Source organism: Lepus europaeus, chromosome 21, assembly GCF_033115175.1.
Source record: "Lepus europaeus isolate LE1 chromosome 21, mLepTim1.pri, whole genome shotgun sequence".
Classification (NCBI taxonomy): Eukaryota; Metazoa; Chordata; class Mammalia; order Lagomorpha; family Leporidae; genus Lepus; species Lepus europaeus.
This window is the reverse complement of record NC_084847.1, coordinates 1,851,843-1,876,395: the sequence shown is the minus strand read 5'-3', so window position 1 is coordinate 1,876,395 and position 24,553 is coordinate 1,851,843. Positions and strand designations below refer to the sequence as shown.

The window sequence follows — 24,553 nt, the reverse complement described above, 5'->3', positions numbered from 1 at the left end:
CCCCGAGACACTCCTAAGCCCCTGGCTGGCACTAGGCAGCTGAAGACGCTGTTCCCTTGGAGCAGAACAGAGTCTGGGGTCCTCCCCTCCGTGCCCCAGGCTGAGCATGGTCCCCGCACGGGCAGCTCCCACTGGCTCTGCGCCCACACCAGGGCCCTGGGGTCACACCTGGAAACCGCGTGGACAAGGCAGGGAGCCAGGGGCTGGGCTTCCACAGAGCAGCCGCCAGGGGGAGCCCGAGCTGGGGGGACTTCCCTGAGTTCAGGCCAAGGTAGAGGCCCGAGAGGTGGACAGTGACCCTCCATGAGGTCTCCTGCCTCCAGGAGAGGGAGTGTGATGGCAGCAGGAGGCTGGCAGGTGTCCACGGGGACTGCCCAGAGCGGCAGGGGGCATGGGAGCTCTAATTCGCCAGGCCCCCAGCCCCTGCTGGACACACAAGGACACCTGGCTCCATCCTGGCCCCTGTCAAGCTAAGGGGCGATCCCAGACAAGCAGCAGCCCAGGCCAGGCAGCGGCCTCTCCACGCAGTGGACGCCACCAACAGCCGCTGTGCTCTTTCATAAATACACAATTTATTTGCTATTTTCAGGGGAAACTTAGGCATTAAACGGTAAGCTGATAAAATACGGATACCTAAAAAAGTACAAAAGTATAAATATCCCCTTAGAATACATTTTAGTGAATTAAGTCTTAATGTCTTTAAATTAAAAAAAAAAACAAAAAACAAAAAAACAAAAAAACCACCACAAGCCTGTTATCTATTATGTCACGGTCACAAACCAAACATTGCTAAGCAGCCAGCATCTTCTGGCAGGACGCCCCCGCAACACCAGGGCCAACTTCCTCCCGGGGCTCCCCCGGCAGGACACGGCCAGCCAGGGGTCTAGTCCACCCTCTAAAAGACCATTATAAATGGTTTAAGCCAAACATGTAACACCATTCAAGAGACCTTAGAACAGGAGGAGGTCAGTCCCAGACGCTGGAGACCTTGGGAACGAGGCTGCTGGCAAAGGAGGGGGGAGCCGGCTCCAGGGCAGAAGTCTTCAGAGCATCTGACCGGGGCGGCGTCAGCGCGCCGACTCGCCCAGGGCCAGGGTGCGCAGCCCGCCCGGAGCCGCAGGACGAGCAGAGCGTGCCGGGGGAGGGCTGTCTTCAAAGCACGCGGGAGCAGCCTGCAAGGAGTCCCAGCAGCTCCACCGTCACGTGGGGTGGGCGGAGCCCGTGCGGGCTGTGTGAAGTCGCAAACATCCCAGAAACACGAGAGAACTGCATAGTTACACCAAGAAACGAGAGTGGGCGCGAGACGGGGACGCGCTGTAAACGTGGCCAGAGCCCTGGCTCCAGCAGCCACCCCAACCTCCCTCCCAGGCGACAAAGGCACTGGTGGGCGCCGGCTCCCCCGGAGCCCACGGGTGGGGCGGCCAGGCCGAACTCCCGCCTCCCATCCAAGCGCTCCACACGTCAGTCCACAGCGGGGCCACACCCTCAGGCGTCTCTGAAGAGCACAAACACTGGGCAGTCTGTCCACACCTGAAAAAAGGGATGCCAAGTTCTCGCGCCTGGGAAACTCAAACTGAGAGGCCTGGGCTGCTCCGGGCCTGGCTCTGAGGGAGGCCGGGCGCAGGGCGCATACCCGGAAGTAGTGACGATACGGAGGCCACCTCCTGTCCGGAGCCTCTGCCAAGGTTGAGAGACGGATGGCGCCTGGAGACGAGCCCCAGTGCCCCAGCAGCGAGAGCCGGCACCCAGACCCCCACGGCCGCCACCACGTCCTGCCGCGAGGCCCAGGCTGTTTACCCCAGACTGTGTGTAGCACCAAGAACGCCATCCTCAACAGGGTCTCCAGGGTCACACGGCTGGTCAGGAGCACTCTGCCTCAGTGCCACCCGGCACGTGGACCAGAGCGAGGCCCCAGCAGACGGCCACCGTGCCTCCTCCCTGCGGTGAGGCCCGGCCTTGGACAGCTGGGCCGTCTCTCACCACCCACCTCAGAGGCAAAAAAGGATTCACACCCAGATCTCTAGAAAAATGATCAAAAGCAGATTTCTTCTCACGGCCAAGCTTCCTGGACATGGCGGCTCATTGCATCTTGGGAAAAAGTAAATAATTTCTTCAGCTGTCAATACCGAGTCTCACATCCTTGAACCTCGTTCTTGCAAAATCTGAAAAACACCACATGCACAGAATGAGGACTCCGGTGCTGCACAGGAGGCCCTGACCAAACGCCTGGTCCCAGAGACACAGGCACAGACCCTGAGGGCCCCAGCGCTGCAGGCCGGGGTCCAAGGACAGGGCCCAGCTCCAGGGACCAGGCAGGGCGTCGTTTCCCACTCCAGTCCCATCTGAGGCCCAGCAGAGCAGCCACCAGCCCCACCACACTCCCACGCAGCACCGTCCCGGCCTCTGTTCCCTGGGACCTCCTCGGTGAGGCCCAGGATCCCACTCTCCTCCCAGAGTCCCCCACCTTGTCCTGTTGCTCTCCCTGGGGTGGCAGGGCCCACTGACAGGCGCCAGCCCCCGAATTTCTCAGGCCAGCCATAGTCCCTCAGCTGCCCCAGGTCCTGCACCTCCACCAGTCCCTCCCCGCTGTGGCCAGCATGGACTCAGATCCTCGCCAGTGCCGCCCCTTGGCCACTGTGCCCACCCTGCTCTGGAGTCCATCCTCAGGGCAACCTCCCTGGCGCTCCCCAGCATCACCTGTGCACCCCCAGATGAACCCTGGCAAACCACTAAGCTGAGTCCCAGCGAGCCTGGGGCAGCCCGAGGGCCAGGCGACAGCTCTGCCTCTCCCGGCTGGGAGCCTGGGGCTGGCAGGTCTCTCTGGGGTTATCCAGCAGTGACCTCCATAACCCTGCACACGGGCTGCCCAGCACCAGGTGAGGAAAGCAATGTGAGGAGCACAGCCTGCCACTGGCTGGTGAGGGCACGGCGGTGGGCACCCTGCCCAAGGCCCCTCCCTGGTGGGGAGAGCCGACTCTGAGGCTGTTCAGTTGCCCACGGGACGGCCACGTTCCCTGGAGTCCCTCGTCCACAGGCAGAGCAGCCCACAGCACCTGCCCCCGCTGCAGGGTTTCAGGAGGCCTCTCCAGGCGGGGCGGCCTGCTCCGGGGTCCTGTGACCGCTGAGCTGTGGGCCAGCAGCGTTGGGAGGGGGGCAGAGGCAGGGCTAAATCGTGGAGCTGTCAGAGACCCAGCTCCGTGTCCATCCTGGGGGAGCGAGAGCGTGGCGACCTCTCCTGATAGCATTCTCTCTGTCCCAGAGGCTGGGCAGCACCACTGGCCCCAGACCAAGCTTGGGCGTGTGCCATCCAGGCACCTTCCACAGGGAGGCCTGAATCCAACCAGAGACCAGCTGAAGGGCCGGCAAGGCCGCCATCCAGGGAAGTCCAGAGCTGCCCTTGTGAACCTGGTGCCGCTGATCTCCCATAGCCCAGACCCCATGGGGGGGGGGGCTGGGTGGCACCTGCTGGCCCAGCTCCCGGCACCTGCAGCTGACCACCCCAGCCCTGGTGGCAGGTGTGGCTCTCCTGTATCCCCATGGATGCCACAAGGCTCTGGGTGGGGTCAGCTCACAGCCCACCTGGCTGCAGAGCCTGTCCAGGTGGTCCTGACCAAGGTGGCCAGGAAACCAACCCCACGCCCGAGTCGGGCCTCAGGGGAAGGGAGGGGAAGGCAGCTGGGTGTCAGCTGTGCCCTGAGTGCACAGGGTGAAGGCTGCTCCATCAGGTTCTCCTTTCTTTTACACTGGAACACAGATACTGGGAAATTTTAAGAGGCCAATGGAGCTCTCGCAAACTTTTCTTTTAGGATCAGGTATTAAGTATTTTAGGCTTTGTGGGTCAAGAGGCACAACTGAGGGTGTTATGTGGCCACTAACAGAACCAGTGGAACAACCAGCCAGCAGACAAGCAAAGCCACTCCACTCAGTGTGGACAAACAGGCAGCTGGCCCCCAGGCCACGCAGCCTGCGGTGCCAGCTCCACCTGCTCTTTGCTGGCCGGGTGCCTCCTGTTCCCCTCTAAGCTGTGCGCTCCTCTCAGGGTAGAGGCGAGGACTCCCACCCCAGAGGACTGCAAGTGCACCTGAGGTGGCCTGGCTGTTTCCTCACGAGGGGCCGGCCAGGCGACCCCGGCTAACACAGACACAGCCAGGTTCTAGCACACAGACACCCTGAGCCCTGGGCCAGCTGAGGCAGGGAGCTGAGGGGCCGCCTGGCAGGGCAGTTGCCTGCCGAGAGCAGAGCAGGGCTCTGGTGCCCAAGATCGGGCCCAGCATCTGCTGCACGGCCCTGACCACCGCTGAGCCCGCAGCCTACCCACAATGGACACGGGCACTCAAGTGTGCACCACGCCTGGTCCTGGGAGCTGCCTGCACGTCCACCTGCTGGACGCTCTGGGACACTTGTGCAAGTGCCCCACACTCCTGCCTGTGGCACCCGTGGAGGGGACATGACGCGGAGCAGTGCCCTGCCCTCCGGGGACCCACAGCCGACCTCTCATCAACCACGGGCACAGGATGGACGGACACATGGGGAAGGCCGAGGGGGGGCCAACTAAGGTCGCAGGGTCAAGGAGGCTAAGGTCGCGGGGTCGAGGAGATGAAGGTGTGCGGGTCAACCTCAAGGCCGAGAGCTCACCATGACCTTTATACTTAATCTGAGGCATTCGCTTGGTGCCCCGTCTCCTCGTCGTCACTCTGCCGGAGTACAGGTGCAGCGAGGGGAGAAGAAGACACGGCCGTCAGCCTCGTGCAGGCGTGAGGGACGCCCACAGGGTCACCCGGGGAGGAAAACACAGGGCTGGGGGGTGCTCCGTTACCTCCCAAAGGCGTGGGGCCCCTGCGGCAGGCAGCCTGATCTACAGTTCCCGAGCTGGTCCCGCCCAAAAGGGGCCCAGCCTCTGCCTTGGCTCCCAGGATGCAACCTCTGGGCCCCTGAGCGGGCCTCCCTGACTGACTGACGTGCTGTCGCACAGAGCCAGGACGGACAGCGGCCTCCGTGGAGAGGAGCCTCCTGGCCTCTGCACCTGTGCCCGCCACGCTCACTTCTACAGCACCACTGCCCAGGGGCCCCGAGTCCTCGCGGCAAGTGCTGGAGTGCAGAGGCAGGCCCGGGGGCACCCACCGCACCCACTGCAGCTGTGGGGGCCTCGACTTCCTCGCTCCCAGGGGACCAGCCAGTGTTCAAGGGACACAGGGGTCAAGGTTCAGCATGGATGGGGCAGCCACAGACACAGCTGCCCTCATAGGCGGCCCTGCTCAAGTCAGGTGGTGCCAGGGCCCCATGCGCTCCTGTGGCTGCAGGGCCCAGGCCACCCCACTTCACAGCCAGGTGATCTGGAGAGACAGGCCAGTATTTTCCACAGCAAAGCAACCCTGGGGCCTGTTCCAGCCGCCTGGGTGCAGCGTGCATGTAAAGCCCCTGAGAGAAACCAGTAAGGAGACTGACTCACGAAAACCGAATAAAAACTCTTATCTTACGGGGGCTGGCGCTGTGGTAGAGTGGCTAAAGCCTCCGCCCGCAGAGCCGGCACATGGGCGCTACTTGGCTGCGCTACTTCTGATCCAGCTCTCTGCTACGGCCTGGGAAGGCGGCCCAAGTCCTTGGCTCCTGGCTTTGGTTTGACCCAGCTCCGGCCGTTGCGGCCATCTGGGGAGTGAACCAGCAGAATTTTCTCTCTGCCTCTCTGTAACTATCCCTTTCAGTAAAAGTCTTTTAGAAAATGAAATAAAAACCAAAATTTTAAGAATAAACAGTTTGGGGGTCGGCGCTGTGGCAAAGTGGGTAAAGCTGCCGCCTGCAGTGCCGGTACCCCATATGGGCACCGGTTCAAGACCCAGCTGCTCCTCTTTTGATCTAGCTCTCTGCTATGGCCCGGGAAAGCAGTGGAAGACTGCCCAAGTGCTTGGGCCCCCGCACCCTTTTGGGAGACCCGGAAGAAGCTCCTGGCTTCAGATTGGCACAGCTCTGGCCACTGGGGAGTGAACCAGCAGATGAAAAGACCTCTCTCTCTCTCTGCCTCTCTAACTCGCCTTTCAAACAAATAAATAAATCTTTTTTTTTTTTTTTAAGAATAAACAATTCAAATGAGAGCCTTGTTCCAAGGGAGAGAAACAGGGCCCCCCTGGGACTGGCTCAGGGGCTCTCAGGGAGGCAGAGCTGCCTTCTAGACCCCACACTCAAGGGGAGCCACGTGCAGCCTGGCACACAGACCCTGGCTTCCCTGCCTGCTGCCAGCATCATGGTGTCACCTGCCCCACGCCATCCTGTGCCCTGTGGGATCAGGACCTGGACGCAGGGGGCTCTGCGCCCTGGCAAAGGCACGAATGACCTCACAGCATGGTAACACCCCGAGTGAGCCTGGCCACGCCTCTCTTCCCAAGCCACGTCTCCAAAGACGACATGGGCAGGTGGCCAACTGGAGGCCACTGTCCAAGAGGGAGGTCCAGCAGGAGTCTCTGCACAGTGCTGTCATTAAACTCCCCCGCCCCCATCCTGACCTCCTACGTCCTCGCAAACACCCTGTGGCCATGCCCTAGGACTTTTCCAGGGCCACTCCCAGTGCTGGCTGTCCCAGGCCCTGTCCCCATCTTCCTGATTCTCGAAGAACCCTGAGTCCGGGGTCCCTAGTCGTGGCCCCAAGGTCTGGGAGTGCTGCTGGACAGAAGCAGCCCTGGCCAACAGTGGACGTGCCAGAGGAGATGCCATCCGGGTCTTGAGCCCACAGGCCACACAGTTGATCTGGGGTAAACACGGCAGGGCGCTCCCTACTCTTGGTCAAGACTGGTGTGCCACAGATCTGTGCGGCCCCGTAAGGCTGACCACACACTGTGGCCACCCTCTACGTGGCAGGCAAGACTCCCAGGCCAGGCCGCAGTGGCACAGGTCAAGGAGCACAGGTCACGTGCCTGAAGCTTGCCACTGATGCCTCCCATCCTGAACTCTCCACGCATGAGCGGCTGCCTGGGAACTGTGGGTTCCGTAACACCGGAAGCCTGGAGGACACTTCCGGAGAACTGTGCTGTGTGGGCTGGGAGACTGTCCCGAGTCAGGCAGGCACCACAGGGAAGCTGAGTCACCCAGGGACCTGGACAGCGCGGGGCTTGACGGCAAAGGCAAGGAGTGATGAGACCTGGGGTGGGTGTGGTGATTCAGTGGTTTCAGCAATCCCACGTCAGAGTGGGGATTCACGTTCTAGCTACTATTTTTTTTTAAAGATTTATTTATTTATTTGAAAGGCAGAGTGAAGAGAGAGAGACAGAGAACCTTTCACTCACTGGTTCACTCCCCAAATGGTCACAACAGAGCTGGGCCGGGCTGCAGCCAGGAGCCAGGAGCTTCTTCGAGTCTCCCACACGGGTGCAGGGGCCCAAGCACTTGGACCACCTTCCACTGCTTTCTCAGGCCACAGCAGGGAGCTGGATCAGAAGTGGGGGCATCTGGGACGCGAATTGGCGCCCATATGGGATGCGGTGCCACCAGGGGCAGCTTTACTCGCTATGCCACAGCGGCAGCCTGGCTGCTCCACTTCTGATCTGACTCCCTGTAACGCATCCCAGGAGGCAGAGCAGATGGCCCAAGTACTGAGTACCTGCCACTCACATGGGCAACCCAGATGGAGTTCTTGGCTCCTGGCTTCAGCACGGTCCAGCCGCAGCTGTCATGGTCATTTGGGGAGTGAACAGTAGATGGAGATCTTCACACCTTGCAGACGGCGCTGCCCCTGCTGCCCTCAAGCTCAGCCCCGTCCATCACTCACCTTGGCCTTCTCGCTGGGCTCGCTGGCTGTGCCGTACGGGGTGTTGTGCAGCTCCTTGGACACCACACACAGGAACTCGGCCTGGTCTTCGTTTCCGTAGTTGTAGGAGGAGCCGATGCTGACCAGCTGGAAAGAAGCCACCTGAGTGACAGGTGCATGGGCCTGCCCTCCCACCTGGGGGAGAGCCCAGGCGAGGCCACCCACGTGCACGGAGGCTGAGGAAGGCTCCAGCCAAGGGACTTTAACGAACTGGCAGAAAACAAACCCCGAACCCTCAGAGGAGCACGCGCTCGCACACCTGTGTGGCTCTAACTGCACGACATGCCAGGACAGGCTCTGTGCCCCGGGGGAGGGGGAGGGCGGGAGCCGCCCCATGCTCAGCTTGTCCGTACTGGCTGTCAGCAGAGCCTCCCGAGGGGAGCAGGACCCCTGCAGGGCTCAAGTCGATTCACTCAAGGACCAGGCCCGGGGCAGTGGAAGGGAGGCTGGGGGCCCAGCCGTGGTTTGAACAGGCACACACAGGCACACACGCAGCTGTTCCAAGAGGGTCCGGGGTCATCAGGCATACATGCTGCCCACTCCAGTCGGGAGCCACTGGATTCTTCTGTGCTTTTAAATGTGAAACAAAACTAACCAAAAGAAAACTGCTCCCTTCGCCCCCGAACACAGGGGATAAGGGGTCAGGACAGAGGGCAGCACTAGAGACCACTGTCGCGTGTAAGGAAGATGGCAGGGGTGCTGGCCTTGGACAGAGTGGCGGGACAGGTGCCACGGGTCCTGTGTTCTCACAAGGCCGTCCTGACCGCGAGGGGACTGTGGGCTCAGCCAGGTCTCTGCAGGGCCCAGAGCTCCTGGGGCACAGCAGTCAAGCGTGGGTCAGCCGGGCCTGCAAGGAAGGCGAGCGTGTCTTCCTGACGCAGCACCACAGGCTCTGCGGAGGGGAGGTCCCTAGGGAGGATGTGCCAGGCAAGCCAGCGTCGAGGGGGGAAGCCCATTTGCTCTGACAACTTGGGACCCACCCAGGGGCAAGGGTCAGCCCAACGCCAGTCCTGGGAGGGGACACCCTGCACGTGGCAGGAGGCTCTCTTCCATCCCTCCACCCAGGCGCTAAATTCCAAACAAAGATGACCCAGTTCACAGATCCAGAACTGGCAGTGGCAGCTTCCTGTCACCAGCGGCAAGGAGGACAGGGTCAGAGCGCGAGGAAACTGCAGCTCGGACAAGGCCTCAGCTGACCCCTGGGCACTCGTTAGCTGCCCCTCAGCCCCTGGGAGCTGCAGAGACCAGCAGGCCACTAGCCCTGCGCCACCCAGGCAAGGATAGGCCTGGAACATCCATCCCAACACACGCACACACGACAGACGGAACAAGAGACCAGCAGCCGCAGAAGAATGGGTCAGGGAGCCGGGGGAGGGCCGGAGTGGGGCACAGGTGCCATCTGGGAAGTCTCAGCACTGCACGCACCCTGCCCCCACAGCAGGAGCCTCCTCCCTGATCCCTGGGGCCCCAGCCCTGAGAACCCAGATCCCTTGTAATTAAAAGTTCAGCTGCGTGACAGGAAGGACTCTGTCAGCACAGGCGGTGGCGGCCCCTCACCTGCTCAAACTTCCAGCCGTCAGACATGGTGGACACCATCTGCGTCAGCTCCTCCTCCTGACACTGGAGCACGCGGTACACGTGCTTCACAGGCACCTGCAACAGTGGCCACAGGGAGACTGGCTGCACCCCGCCTGCACGCGCAGCCCAAGCGGCCCTGCCGTGCCCACCCCGTCTGGCAGCTCAGAGCAGGATGCCCAGAACAACCTTGAGCCGCCCAAAAGCAAACACACCGCCTGGAACAGCTGCTGTTACTGCTCCGTGTCCGCCTCCAAAATATTTCTATTTCTGAATTCCCAAATAAAATGACTCACGCTCCTGAAATCCCAGAGCACCTGTGGATGCAACGTGGACCATCGTGCGGTGCACTGCCTGGGAAAGGAACAGGCCCCGGCCCCAAGAGGGCAGAAAGGCCAAAAATCTGTCGATGGGCACAGCGGCTCACACAGCCCCCGCCCCAGGCGGAACCAGAGCACCTGGCTCCCACACAGACACAGGGCAACAGGGAGCACTACCGGGAGGTGCGGCAGGAGGCCCTGGGCTCCTGAAGCTCAGGCCACACTCTTCCCACGGGGCTCCCCCACCTCCATCTGCACTGGGGGTCAGACGGAGGCAGGGAGGGAGGGTCACAGTTGTCACTGAGGCGGCAGGGACAGGCAAACCGCTGTGCGACCAAGAGCACACAGAGGAGACAGTGAGTCTCCAGCGGGAAGGGCGGGGCCGGGGCTGCGCCAGCTGTGGAGGTGCACGAGCTCTCCACGAGCCCCCGCACATGGACAGGGCTTGGGCTTGGCGCTGTCAGGCACCTGGCAAGGACGGGGCAGGGGGTTTGAGACCTGAAGAGGGCCTGGCTGTGCCAGCACAGGGCCGAGAACAATACTCTGGAGCCCTCGTGGCCAGTACCAGCCATGGCCCAGTCCCACTGCTGAGCAGGGCACAGGCACCACAGAGAGCTTCCTCATGCCGCCTCGAGCAGAGCAAGGTCCTCCTCCCTGTGCTACACAGGGTCCCCCCGTACCTGCACAGGGTCCTCCCGCACCTACACAGGGTCCTCCCTCTACCTACACAGGGTCCTCCCGTACCTACACAGGGTCCTCCTGTACCTACACAGGGTCCTCCCGTACCTACACAGGGTCCTCCCGTACCTACACAGGGTCCTCCCGTACCTACACAGGGACCTCCCGCACCTACACAGGGTCCTCCCTCTACCTACACAGGGTCCTCCCTCTACCTACACAGGTCCTCTTGTACCTACACACGGTCCTCCTGTGCCTACACAGGGTCCTCCCATACCTACACAGGGACCTCCCGCACCTACACAGGGTCCTCCCTCTACCTACACAGGGTCCTCCCTCTACCTACACAGGTCCTCTTGTACCTACACACGGTCCTCCTGTGCCTACACAGGGTCCTCCCGTACCTACACAGGGTCCTCCCATACCTACACAGGTCCTCCTGTACCTACACAGGTCCTCCTGTACCTGCACAGGGTCCTCCCTCTACCTACACAGGGTCCTCCTGTACCTACACAGGGTCCTCCCGTACCTACACAGGGTCCTTCCTCTACCTACACAGGGTCCTCCCTCTACCTACACAGGGACCTCCCGCACCTACACAGGGTCCTCCCGCACCTACACAGGGTCCTCCCGCACCTACACAGGGTCCTCCCTCTACCTACACAGGGTCCTCCCTCTACCTACACAGGGTCCTCCCTCTACCTACACAGGGTCCTCCCTCTACCTACACAGGGTCCTCCCTCTACCTGCACAGGGTCCTCCCGTACCTACACAGGGACCTCCCGCACCTACACAGGGACCTCCCGAACCTACACAGGGTCCTCCCTCTACCTACACAGGGTCCTCCCTCTACCTATACAGGGTCCTCCCTCTACCTACACGGGGTCCTCCCGTACCTACACGGGGTCCTCCCGTACCTACACAGGGTCCTCCCTCTACCTACACAGGGTCCTCCCGTTCCTGCAAAGGGTCCTCCCGCACCTACACAGGGTCCTCCCGTACCTACACAGGGTCCTCCCGTACCTACACAGGGTCCTCCCGCACCTACACAGGGTCCTCCCGCACCTACACAGGGTCCTCCCTCTACCTACACAGGGTCCTCCCGCACCTACACATGGTCCTCCCTCTACCTACACAAGGTCCTCCCGTACCTACACAGGGTCCTCCCTCTACCTACACAGGGTCCTCCCGTTCCTGCAAAGGGTCCTCCCGCACCTACACAGGGTCCTCCCGTACCTACACAGGGTCCTCCCGCACCTACACAGGGTCCTCCCGCACCTACACAGGGTCCTCCCTCTACCTACACAGGGTCCTCCCGCACCTACACAGGGTCCTCCCGTACCTACACAGGGTCCTCCCGCACCTACACAGGGTCCTCCCGCACCTACACATGGTCCTCCCTCTACCTACACAGGGTCCTCCCGCACCTACACAGGGTCCTCCCACACCTACACAGGGTCCTCCCTCTACCTACACAGGGTCCTCCCGAACCTACACATGGTCCTCCCTCTACCTACACAGGGTCCTCCCGTACCTACACAGGGTCCTCCCTCTACCTACACAGGGTCCTCCCGCACCTACACAGGGTCCTCCCGCACCTACACAGGTCCTCCCGTACCTACACAGGGTCCTCCCGCACCTACACGGGGTCCTCCCATACCTACACAGGGACCTCCCGCACCTACACAGGGTCCTCCCTCTACCTACACAGGGTCCTCCCGTACCTGCACAGGGTCCTCCCGTACCTACACAGGTCCTCCCTCTACCTACACAGGGTCCTCCCGTACCTGCACAGGGTCCTCCCGTACCTACACAGGGTCCTCCCGTACCTGCACCGGGTCCTCCCTCTACCTACACACGGTCCTCCTGTACCTACACAGGGTCCTCCCGTACCTGCACCGGGTCCTCCCTCTACCTACACACGGTCCTCCTGTACCTACACAGGTCCTCCCTCTACCTACACAGGGTCCTCCCGTACCTGCACAGGGTCCTCCCGTACCTACACAGGGTCCTCCCGTACCTGCACCGGGTCCTCCCTCTACCTACACACGGTCCTCCCGTACCTACACAGGGTCCTCCCGTACCTACACAGGTCCTCCCTCTACCTACACAGGGTCCTCCCGTACCTGCACAGGGTCCTCCCGTACCTGCACAGGTCCTCCCTCTACCTACACAGGGTCCTCCCGTACCTGCACAGGTCCTCCCGTACCTACACACGGTCCTCCCATACCTACACAGGGTCCTCCCTCTACCTACACAGGGTCCTCCCGTACCTACACAGGGTCCTCCCGCACCTACACAGGGTCCTTCCCAGCCCTGCCTGCTCCTCCCCCAACTACCTCCACCCCCAGCAGGTCCTACGCACTGGCTACACCTGGCCTGGAGCAGTCTTCCCATCAGAGACCCTCCCGCTCCCCTCGGCCCCCTCACTGCTTTCTCTTATGAGAAGCATCCATCTGCTCACTGGAACAGGCCCCCTAGGAACAGCCTGACAGGCGCTAGCCGAGGCGGGGAGCTCCCGCCCAGAGGCCTGCTGGGTGGGCCGCACCTACGCGCCCCCAGGCCTAGGAGCCTTCTGCAGATCAGCCATTCGTCTCACCTGTGATGTTTTGCTGTCTCGTTCTCTAATTTTGTCCTTTACAAGCTTTATTAGTGAGGTGATATTGTAAAATTCTGCTTCCTCCAACACCCCTGCAATACAGAAAGGGACTGTGACTTTCCCGAGGCCGAACACTTCACACCTGCCTCCCTCCCGACCCGCACCCCGACGCGGCCACACAGCCTGTCCCACTGCTGTCCTCAGAGCTCATCCGTACCCCAGATGAGGCCAGTGGCCTGACAGTGAGGGTCAGCAGCGTCCCTCCAGGTGACCCGGGGGTGCGGAACAGCTGCTGAGTCCACAGCACGGTCCTCCCTCAGGCCAGGACACACAAGGCTGCGCCTGCTGGCCTTGCGCACCTGTGTGCCTCTATGCAAAGACTAGGGGTGGGGAGAGGGGCGCCCCAGCTCCAGGGCTCCTCCTGAGGACCACAGTCGGACTCCAAGCCTCTCGGAATTCCGGACAACAGGTTCTCGGGGCTTTGCCTCATGAGCACAACTCGTCTTCAGCCCCCAGGGGAGACGTGTCTAGGAGGTGACAGCTCAGGGCATGGTGACACAGACAAGATCACCAGGTGCCTGCCACTCTGGCACCTGCCGGTGAGCACAGCACCAAAAGCTGTGGCCCAGCGCACAGGCCACAGGGCACACCCTCCCTCCAGCAACCTGCTCCTGCCAAGCCACTTCCAGCTCCCGGTGGTGGCGGTGGCACCGTGCGGCAGAGGGGCCTGGTCTGTGCCTGGTACTCGTTTCCAGGCAAATCACACATGCAACAGGCAGTGGCATGAGGTGTTTCCCGAATGTCCAGCCCCACGGATGACAGAGGAAGGCTGCTCCCAGCAACGCGTGTGGGTGTGTGTGACAGACTGCTCTAGGTAGGTGGGCGGCTGCTCAGGGCGCGGAGCAGAGCCCACGTCTCCATCTCTGAGCTGGGACCCAGGGCCTGTGTGAAGCCAGGAGACGAGGACACGCCTGGAGAGAGGCAACATCACTCGCACAGATGGAGCCCTGCCCGCACGAAGGTGCCCAGAACCTGCCTGGGCCTCCCTGACAGAAAATTCCAGGACACAGGTGGCTCGTGGCATCAGCCCAGGGAAAGGCGAGGAGGGCACAGCTCAGGGATGGTGCTCAGGTGCCCGCCTCTCTCAAGCCGTCTGTGAACTACAGCAGACCCCTAGATCTGTGAGATACCACGGCGCACCCACAACACTGGGGCCCAAGCAATTGTGAAGGGCGGCCTCCCATGGGAGAGGCCCCCAATACACCGGCTTCTCCTGAAACAGGAAGCCCACCAAGCAGCCCATGCCAGGGAGCGCGGTGATGGGCTCGGGTCTCCCAGAGGCTTGCAGGTCTCTGAGGAAGCAGGGTGACAAGGGTCCCTGCACCCAGGACCGCAGCCCGGCCCTGCGGCCCAAGTGCCCCAACCACACGGCATCAGCTCACCTTCCTCTGCGAGGTCCTTGTTGATGACCAGCTTCCCGTGCCTCAAGTAGTTCAGCACAGGCCCGAAGTAGGTGGGGTCTCTGTCGATTAAATAGGCACCTGTTTCATCCTGCAAAGAACACAACACCTGAGTCCCGGCCAGGAGACCCCAGGCCCTGTGGCCTGTGACGGCTGAGGCAGCGACGGCCGACTCCGGACCGACACCAGGCCACCCTTGCGGCCCCTCAGGGAGCCCCTACTAGCCGTCCTGGTTTCGTCTGTATCAGGATAACCTCACTTACTCTGAGCTGAGACGTCGAGAGACAGGCCACTCTCCTCATAGCTCCGGAACTTTCTGAGAAGGCCCATACGTGGCTGACACAGACCCCTCCCCGGGCCCTCTGGGGCGGGGGGTGAATGCCACCCTGCTCACTGGCTCTGAGACCACCCAGCCAACAGGCCCACGCCCAGGGTGGAGCTGCGTCAGCACACCCCACAGAGCAGGAGCCTGGGCTCTGGTGTAGGGCGTCCTGGGCCTTCCACCAGGGGAATCCTCGCCACGTGGCCAGCGGTTCTCAGGGGCTGAGTCCTTCACAGGTCCAACCATGTTTAGGGTGTGCTGCAGGCCTGGGGGACCCCAGCTCCTCCATGTCTCAGGCCACGGCCACCCACTCCAACTGTGGAGAGGGAGGCGCCCATGGCAGGCAACATGAGCGGGGCACCGGAGGAGCCTGGGGCTCCCTGACTGGCTGTCCATCTGATTAAGGCTGAGCCCGACAGGGCCCGGGACCTCCGTGTGGGCAGCTGACACTGATGAGGAGTGGGGTAGCCCCGGGCGGGCAGCTCCCCACCCGGCCTCTCACTCATGCCGGGGGGGGGGGGGGCAGTGCGTGCCAAGGTCCCAGCTTCCTCAGCAAGGAGGGGACGCTGACTCCAGCCGGCTGGACACCCTGACCAGAAGACAGTTCCGCGAGGCCCTCAGCAGGGAAGCAGCCCTGGCCCCACGGCCACAGGTGCCACCGGCAGAGCCCTGGCCGCACTGTGAGGAGGACAGTCTGCCAAGGGCTCCGCCCAAAGTCCTCGCTGAAGAGCTCCAAGAACCTGCTTTGAGTTCCTGGACCAAAGCCAAGCCCAGCTCACGACACCACAGGGCTGCTGGTCGCCGGCACCTCCGCTTTGCCCTCTGCAGGGCCCCCACGCCCTGTTCCTCCCCAGGACAGAGTCCCGGCCCCTGACGTCCCCATCTGAGCAAGTACCTTCCAGGCCATCAGGCTGCCCCTCCCCAGCACCACCTGTTCCTGAAGGGCCCTGCCCTGCCCTGCCCCCGACCTTTCTCCCAACCCCGTGGACTCCGGCTTCTGCACCAGTCCTGCCCTACCCAGGCAGCCTCCCTGTGCCCACAAAGGCTGAAGTCCAGAGGAAAGGCCTGGCACCCCTCCCCCACAGCCTGAAACATCTGTATGAGGCCCAGCACCGGAGTTACTCACAGCTGCTTCCCCATGGACCAGAGAGGGTCAAGAAGGAAAGACCAGCGGGCCGGGGCTCTTCTCCACCCAGAAGACTCCCTGGACATGCACGCTGAGACCTAAGGGTCTAGCCTCAGTCCTCAGTCAGCTCCCGGCTGGAGGCAGGCCTTCCCCTGGCCCACGTCTACCTGCCAGTGGTGCTGCACCCCTGCGGCACAGCCTGGGCAAGCAAAGAGCTCTGCAGTGATCACAAGGCAGGCACCCTGCTGGGAGGAGAAGGCATTTACAGCACACCGCCGGTACGGGGCAGGCGACACGAAGCAGGGACGTGCAAGGCAGGAGGTCAGGCAGGACGCCGGCCTGCGACCTCCCTCGGACACGCCAGGGTGCTCACGGCTGCGGGCAGCTCTGGGAGCTGGCCTTCGCAGGAACCCTTGCTCCCACCTGGCCTCTCAGCCCAGGACACAGCTGAAGCTGGACGCACAGAGCCCAAAGCGAGGCCTCGGCCACAGCATGAGCCTCTCACCGTGGTGGTCTGGACCCTGCCCCACATTCTCTCATCCCCAGGGCTGGGGCTCCCCATAGAGGGATCAGCCCCTGTGCCTAAGACCGGCCAACAGCCAAGGGGGAGCGTGGGGAAGCGACCCTGGAGCCTTCCCGCCGGATTCAACCTGCAACCAGTGGCTTGGGAGCCCAAAGCCCAGTCGCCTCATGGGAACTCCCACCTGCACCCAGCTGAGACGCAGCCTCCCAGAGACTCCTAAGAGTCCACAATGCTCTCCGCTAACCCCACTGGGAGCCAGGCCTGGCGGTGGGACGAGCAAGGCAGCCTCCGAACGCCTCTGCTGACACTGCCCAAAGCGACAGCGTGTGGGGCCCACAGACACCTCAAGTCCGCCGTGAGAGCGCTGGGGAAGAGCGGCTGCCCCCTGCGACCCAGGGCAGCACTGGGCAGGGGGCAGGCCTGGCGGGGCCTCAGCTCCCCATTCATCTGCACACATTCATCTCGAGGGGCTGCATGTGGAGCAGCAGCCAAGTGCCACTGGGGATGTCCACACCCCATGCCAGAGTCCCTGCGAGCACACAGCTAGGGGCAGCAGGTCACAGCTGGGCCTGGGTGTCTGCTACAACCCGGGAGACCCAGGCTGTGTCGGGCTCTGGCTTTGCAGCTGCGGCAGGAATTTAAGGAGTGAACCAGTGGACGGAAGATTTCCTCTGCCTACCATTCAAACAAATATAAATATTTTTAAAAGATTCCAAGGGATAGGAAGGCACACACCGTGGCCGCAGAGCTGGCATAGGGAGCCAAAGCCCAGCAGTCAGCGTGCCTGGCCTCTGTCCAAGAGGGGCCAGCATAGCACCAATGCCCAGAGCCAGGCCCCTAGCCCACCTCAGATAAGCTCCAACATTTCATGGCTTGCCTGAAAAACCCATCTTGACACAAAAAAGACCCTCCCAGGAAGCCACCCCAAGACCCAACCCAGCTCAATGGGCCACTCCAGACTGACCACTGCTTGGCCCAACTTCCAAGAGTGGGCCTCAGCCTGGACCCCCACCACACCACACTCCTCCCACGCAGCACAACTCCCCGAGCCTGAGGCTGGGGCTGCTTCCCAGGGTGGAGCAGCACAGCCCTCCCCGGGTCTGCCCCGAGGCCCCCGGAGCTGATGGACCCAGCAGAGGAAGCCAATGGAGGCTGGGATGCAAAAGGCCTTGGGCAGGCTGCTCCCTCTGCGGCACCTCTGGCCTGATTCTCGGGGATTCCTCGCCATCAGATGGGCTTCATCAGAAACTAGGCCAAGGAGTATCCTACATCAGAGAGCCTGCGTTCAGTTCCCAGTGTGGGAACTGAACTGCGAACGCGCGCCCTGCGAGGCAGTAGGTGACAGTTCTAGCACTGGGGTCCCCGCCACCCCTGTGGGAGACCCGGGCTGAGTTCTTAGCTCTTGGCTCTAGTCCCAGTCCAGTCCTAGCCACTGCAGCCATCTGAGGAGCCAAGCAGCTGACAGGCGCTCACTCTGGTCTCCCCATCTCTTAAAGAAGCACATTCGGAGGGCCTGGCATGCTCTGGCAGAGTGCTCGCTTCAGTCCCGGCCCCTGCTCACCTGCCTGGGAAGGCGGCAGATGGTCCAATACTTGGGCCAGGATGGAGTTACCCAAATGCAGCCTGCACCAGATGTGGCTGTTGCAGCCATGTGGAGAGTGAACCAACAGATGGAAGATTTCTGTCTCCCTCTCTCTGTGATTCTGCCTTTCAAATCAGTAACTATTTTTTCAAAAAGTAAAACAGATTTTTTTTTTTTTTAAACTAGGCCCAGGGAGTGGGGGGTGGGGACAGCGTGTTTAGTGTAGTAGTTAAGGTGATGCTTGGGATGCCTACATCCCATATCAGAGTTCCTGGATTCAAGTCCTGGCTCTGCTCCCAACTCCAGCTTTACACCCTGGGAGGCCAGGGTGATGGCTAAGTTCCTGGGTGAAGCTCCAGACTCCTGCCTTTGACCTGGTCCAGCCCAGGCCAGGTGGCCATTTGGTGAGTGACTCAGTAGACCCTCTCTCCTTTTCCCTCCTGCCTTCCTTCTCTTTCTCCCTCCCTCTCTCTGTCTTCCAAATAAAATGAAAATAAAGGAAAATTTCTACAAGTGCAGGCTGGTTTCCTAAGCAGGGCAGCAGGCCTGGACAGCAGGGCCTGGACGGGAGAGCGGGGCCTGGAGAGGAGAGCGGGGCCTGGGCGGGAGAGCGCGGCCTGGAGAGGAGAGCGCGGCCTGGAGAGGAGAGCGGGGCCTGGGCGGGAGAGTGGGGCCTGGAGGGGACAGTGGGGCCTGGAGGGGACAGTGGGGCCTGGACGGGACCACGGGGCCTTCTGAAGCGCCTGTCTTCACCAAGCTCTTCCTGAGCTTGCACATCTACAAGATGTGCCCAGAGGGGGCACCGTGCTCCACGGCCTGACCCTCACTTGCACCCAGCCTTGCCCTCTAGGACGGAGCTGCGGGCCTTGACACTTTGGGTCCTGCTGTGAGGGATGGAGCTGGGGGACCGCCATCTTAACGCACAGATGAAGAAAAACACAGAAGAGGAACTCGGAAAGCATCCGGCACTCGGGAGGAGGGTCTCATGCTTACCCAGACGCTGCCAGAGGACTCTCCCGGGACACAGGGCCAACTGGGGCACAGCCCCGCGACTCACCGTGTTCCAGGAGGCTGCGCCACGTGGGCTCCTGTGCCCAGGCAGACCACAGAGGCAGCCAGGAGCCCACAGCCCTCCCCGTCTCCGCCGTCCTCCCTGTGACTTATGTAACAAACACGTGCTGCACGTCTGCAGTGGGGCACACTGGGTCTTGTCAAAGAGCCGGAGTTAAGACCGCCTTCTCGACAATCCCTCTCCCTCCCTGGCTGTCCCCGCTGCTCGCTGAACTGGCATCTGACCTACTTGCGGTGGTGCTGCTTTGAAAACCACACCTCCCCTCAAAGGCACAAGAAAAGGACTTACTGGACTCAGCTCCTGAGCGTTTGATGAGAGCCAAGCCCCACCACCTGCGCCCTTATCAACCCACATGCCGCAAGGGTGGGACGCCTGGGCCCATGGGGGCACCAGTCTTCGGGAAGCAGACCGAGGGCCCTGAGTCAGCAGGTGGGAGGGCCACTTCCAGGCCTCGGCTAGCAGTCTGGTCACACAGAAGAGGGGCCTGCAGATGTGTCTCGAGGGTAGCTAGTGGGCAAGGGTGGGGTGCAAGGAACCCTGACCAGCAGCCGTCGAGCCAGCCTCCCGAGTCCAGCAGAGCCTCCTGAGCCCATGGTTGTGGCTAACACAGGATCACTCAGAGGTAAGAGCTGGGCCATCGTGCCCACCATCAGCCTCTGGGCAACAGCTCTCCCCACCCCCACGTGGCCGCCCATTCCCCCCAGGGTCTTGAAACTGGCAGCAAAGAATGAGGGTGCAGAGCTGGGCTCTCAGGCAAGGTCCTACAGGGAAACGACTGGACAGGTCTCACTGGGGTCACACGTGCTTCACGGACACCTGTGCTCAGCTCCCCTCAGCCTCTCCCTGTGCCCAGAAACATGAAGCCTGTGGGCCACAGGAGACGAGGCCTGAGCCCAGAGGAAATTCTGCAAGCAAGCTCCCCACTGAAACCAAACGCACAGACCTTTGTGTGTGTCAAAATCTGCCATCACCCCAATTAAAAACAGTTGTTATTCCGGAATGATCCACTTCAAGCCACTTTATTTCAAATTTGCACTTAAGCCTTCACCTCCACTTTGTACCGATCTGTCATCTCCCTGACCCAGAAGAGGCCTCAGATGTCACCAATTATAAATGAGGTCACCGAGCCCCACGGGCCAGCTCCTGGATCTGCAGAGCGGGGCCGGAACTCCAGGCCCCGGGACCCCGGCTGCAGCTCCCAGCCCTACGCGCTCCTCCCAACCACCTTGGCCTCACCCAGGCCTCCTGCCTCTTCCCAAGGGAGCGTCCACACTGCCCCGTGTGCACCCAGACACCGGCCCTGCCCAGCGCATAGGGAAGAAGGGCAGCAGGGGCTCCAGATCACACAGCCCTTCCGCGCCCCCGGACGCCCCACTGGGTGCAGCTGAAAAACTGGAATTTCGGCGGCGAGTGGTCTCCGTGACTCAGGCAAAGCTCAGCAGGGCACAGCGTGGAGTGGACTCGTGCCGGGACACTGGGCTTCTCACAGACGCGCTCCCAGGGCTCCCAGCAGCGCCGAGGCCTGCTCCACAGCACACTGCTTGCTCTGCAGGAGAGACTCCACCAGCTGCACCACACCCCGAGGCAGCCCCTGGGCTGCCTCTGAGAGGGGACGTCGCAGGCAGGGCCACAGGCCACCAGCGCAGGCTGCCGTCACAAGGCAAGGGGATGTCCATCTGCTGAACGTCCCAGGTGGCTCTGTCCCGAGGGACACTCAAGGGGCAGAACACCTGCAAACCCCATGGTGCTGGTGTGAGGGTGCGGGCACCACGGACTGCCGGCATCCAAGAAACAACGCGCCTCCACCTCGCGGTGAGGCTCCTCCTGGCCCAGGTCTGAGTCCTCCACGCTGGCACGATGCCCCAGCCAGGGTGCTTGCCGGTGCCGTGCAGGGCCCAGGCACTGCCACCAGCTGTCCTCATGGCAGCCCCACAGCACCAGCCCTGTCCCTCGCAGGACTTCCCAGCACTCCTGCCGCTCCCCTCCTGTTCTAAGAAACCCGGCATGGCCATGGCAGCGAGGAGCGGCACAGCACAGCGCCTCCAGACCCCTCCCTAGCCGGCCAAGGATCAGGGAGGCCCCACTGCTGGGGCAGCGAGACGCCACCAGAGTGAGAGTACACAGACAGGGAGGCCTCCCGGACACCTGTGACTGTCCCAACACGCACAGCCACTGTGGCCCGAAGGCGTCCACCTTGGGGGCTGCCCCTCTGGTGTCCAGCGACTCCAGGGAGGGGAGGGGGCAGCAGGTGAAGCAAGGGGGACTACTCTGTCACACACGATGCAGCTGCCCGCCCAGCGCCAGAGGTTTACGGAGATGAGTGTGCATAACTGACAAACACCAACAGAAACGCACAAAGGCCCTACTGCACTAGCGCAGCGCCAGGCCCTGGGCAGGAGGGTGGCACACTCACCTCCTTCCTCAGCTGTGGCGACCGCTCCACGAGGGGGCATCTTAGCTTTAGAAGCTGAAGCTCAGACAGGCCCCTCCACCTACCCCAGGCCACTCAGCAGAGTTCAACGCAGGCGTCTCGAGCCCCCAGTCTAATCTACTACCAGGAAAAGACTCCATCCCACCGAACTCAGGATGGACTCTCGGGCCCTCTGCAGTCCACAGAGAACTGCCCACTCAAGCACAGGACAGGGCAGCCTGCGGGCACCCTGGCCCAGACACCGACCCCAACAGCGCCAGGCAGGCTCCCAGGATGGCAGCCATGACCACTGGCTGAGTGCGCAGCCAAGGTGAGGCACCCAGCAGCTCCCTCCGCACCCTGACGCCAACACCCCAGCACCCGCTGAGGCCACTCTGAAAGCACGCGGCAGACGTCCACTATCTTTTCGCCCCTTTCTGCTGTCTGAACCTCACTGTCTGGGCTGCCTGTGCAGAGCAGCGTCAGCCACACACCCGCCGCAGGCACCGCGAGACACGCGTGGCCCCAGGCAGACGGGAACCGTGTCCCTCAGACACTCAGGGAGAGGGCTGCTGCAGGCCAAGTCCCACGTCCCAGAAAGGCCCAGTTCCTCACGCGCCGGCCTGGCTCAGGTCTCGAGGCTCTCCCAGGAGGGGCCCCACACCACGGCGACCACGGGCCCTGGGAAAACCAGCCCGACCCCAAGCAGGCCCAGAACACAGGCACAGCCACATCCTCACAAGTGTGAAACAAAGCGCCTCCGTGCCCGACAGCACGCGCAGCTGCACACTGGGCCCACACAACTCTGCCCGCACGCAGGGCGCTGGCGGGCAGGGGACAAGCGCACTTGTCACTTCCGAGTCGGGGACACGGAGCACGACGTGCCACTTCCTTCCTTGGTCACCACCCGTCCTCTACACAACACCCCAAAGCCTGCTACCACCACCTGTGCCCACTCCATCCTCACAGACCCAGCTGGTGCCGCTGCAGCTGCAGCCCCGGAGCTGGGACCGCGGCCCTGCTCGTGTTCCACAGAGCTGGCTGACAGGACCCCAGGCAGGAGAGCCCCAGCCGGAGCGGCACTCGCGTTCCCCTTGAACCCCTCAGCTGCACAGGGCAGCAGGGCGGTGCTCCCAGAACCAGCTGCCCCGTTCCCGATGCCTGGACCCAGCAAGACCAATCCAAGGCCTTGGCAAAGCTCTCGGCGTGCTCGGCAGCTCGGGGGGGAGCCATGGTCCCCCCCCCCCCCCAGGAAGGCCGGGAGGCAGCGAGAATCCACATGCCAGCCATCCAGAGTGAGCAGCAAGGCCGCGTGGCCTGGAGCAGGCCCAGGGCGCGTGTGGGAGAGTGCGGGTCTGCAGGGTCAAGGCAGGCGCGGGACCTGTGTGTGTGCTCCCCACCCTCCAGCCCCCACTCAGCTCTCCTACGGTGACCCCCGGCCTTCGTGGGGCTGCCCCTCAAATCTGCAGCCAGTTCCCTGTCCCCGATTGCAGGCCCGGTCCGCAGGCCAGCACCGGGTCGCGGTACCTGCCAGGTGTCCTCCCATTAGCGCAGCCCGAGGTCCTCCGTCCTGATTCAACATCCTGTTTGTCTTCTGCGCTGTCATTCACGGCCTCCCACTCCGCTCTGCCCACTCGGGCTCTAATGACCCTGCAGCACCTCCGGGGAGGCTTTCATCAGCACAGCACCTGCTCCCTCCGCACGTCACCGCGAGGGCGACTGACCCTTCCTGACCGCGCCCAGGGCGCCAGCCGCCGCGGGGCCACCTTGTCCTGAACTTCGGTTTTACGATCTGGAAACTAAATTGGTTAAATGGACAAGAATGGGGGGGGGGGGGGAGCAACTCTAACAGAGATACAACCTTGCAGACTAAGGACCGCCCCACGAGGGTTCCTCTCTTAAGAGACGGTAAAACAGACACACGGGCAGCGCGGACTGCACAGGCACTGCCCCCAAGAACAATTTAAAATCCGACTACCTTCACCACACAGGGGCAGAAAGGCCACTGAGCGACCCCGGAAAGCGACTGCTCTGAGAGAGAACCCGGAGTAGAACGCACGCCCACACCGTGGAGGAGCCGCCGGGCGTCTGCGAGGCCGCTTCTCTGAGCACAGGGCTTGGTCGCACAGGGTCTCGGCCCGAACCCACACCCACGGCCGAGGGCCTGCTGACGTCCGGCGGCGCCACGCTAACCCCGGTCTCTCAGGCTTCCTGCACCTTCGCGGGGGCCCCAGGGAAGCCACCCGCGTGGCGAGCGCCAGGCTGGCAAGGCGCAGGAGACCGGGCGCTGCCTCCTCAGCCCTGCACAGCTCCCCATTTGTCTCCCACAGCCCGCGTCCAGCGCCACCTGCACAACCCAGCAGCGACAAGAAGCCGCCAACTATCCAGAGGCGGGGCCCCCGCGAGGGCAGGCAGACGACCAACCGGCTCGGGAAGCAGCTCCGGCAAAGGCCCCCCGCCCTCCGCGGCAGCACCGAGTGGGCGCCAACTCGCTAGATGCAAGTCACCAGGGAGGGCAGGCCACGCGTGTCCACTCCCGCGCCGGCAGAGGAGCAGACGAGACGAGCGCGAGGGCTCCGCGCTCCCCCCGGCCGATCCGCGCAGAGGGACCCGGAAAGGGAGAGGCGCCCGGGCGGCGGGTCTGGGGGCTCCGGGCCGCTGCCGCCCGGGCGGGGCTGGGGTGGGGGTGTGAGGCGGGGCCCTCACCTTGTCCGAGTCCAGGTCGGGGTCGGCCTGGCACAGGCGGTACAGGAAGGACTTCGGGTCCCGGCACAGCGTCTGCCGGGTGGTGAGGAAATAGGTGCCGCCGACGTTGAGCCGGACCCACTTGGACACGCAGCTGGGCCGCTGAGCCAGGGGGCCGAGCCCCGCGCTGCAGCGGCGGCACAGGCCGCCTCCCAGCCCCGCCCCGAGGCCGCCCGGGGCCGGCGGCAGCAGCTCACAGTGATTCTCCGCCATGATCCCAGCAAGCCCCGCCACAGCGCACCTCCACCGGAAGCGTTCGGCCTTTAATAGTGTCCTCCGCGCTCCGTCCCGCCCACAGGTCCGCCTTCCTAAAGCGCCCTCCGCGGCGTCACGCAGGAGGCGGAAG

At 62.8% G+C, this 24,553-nt stretch overlaps 2 protein-coding genes across 2 annotated transcripts in view; one reads left to right on the top strand and one right to left on the bottom strand.

Moving 5' to 3' along the window:
• RNPS1 (RNA binding protein with serine rich domain 1) overlaps positions 1-24,553 on the top strand; it is a 426,882-nt gene that overhangs the window by 73,308 nt on the left and 329,021 nt on the right. The gene's annotated exons all lie outside the window — the stretch shown is intronic.
• On the bottom strand, positions 557-24,451 carry KCTD5 (potassium channel tetramerization domain containing 5). Its single transcript, XM_062180254.1, has 6 exons — positions 24,169-24,451; positions 14,410-14,518; positions 12,968-13,059; positions 9,353-9,448; positions 7,757-7,882; positions 557-2,162 (listed from the first exon to the last, which is right to left on the bottom strand). The coding sequence occupies exons 1-6, from the start codon at positions 24,418-24,420 to the stop codon at positions 2,133-2,135; spliced, it is 705 nt and encodes a 234-aa protein (XP_062036238.1). The 5' UTR covers positions 24,421-24,451; the 3' UTR covers positions 557-2,132.

Excerpts from the sequence above, each read along its gene's own strand:
- KCTD5 (XM_062180254.1), bottom strand. The coding sequence starts at position 24,420 with ATGGCGGAGAATCACTGTGAGCTGCTGCCGCCGGCCCCGGGCGGCCTC. Across the intron at positions 13,060-14,409 it reads CAAGGACCTCGCAGAGGAAG|GGGTGTTGGAGGAAGCAGAA; the intron begins GTGAGCTGATGC and ends TCTGTATTGCAG. Across the intron at positions 7,883-9,352 it reads ACGGCTGGAAGTTTGAGCAG|CTGGTCAGCATCGGCTCCTC; the intron begins GTGAGGGGCCGC and ends GCTTCTTTCCAG.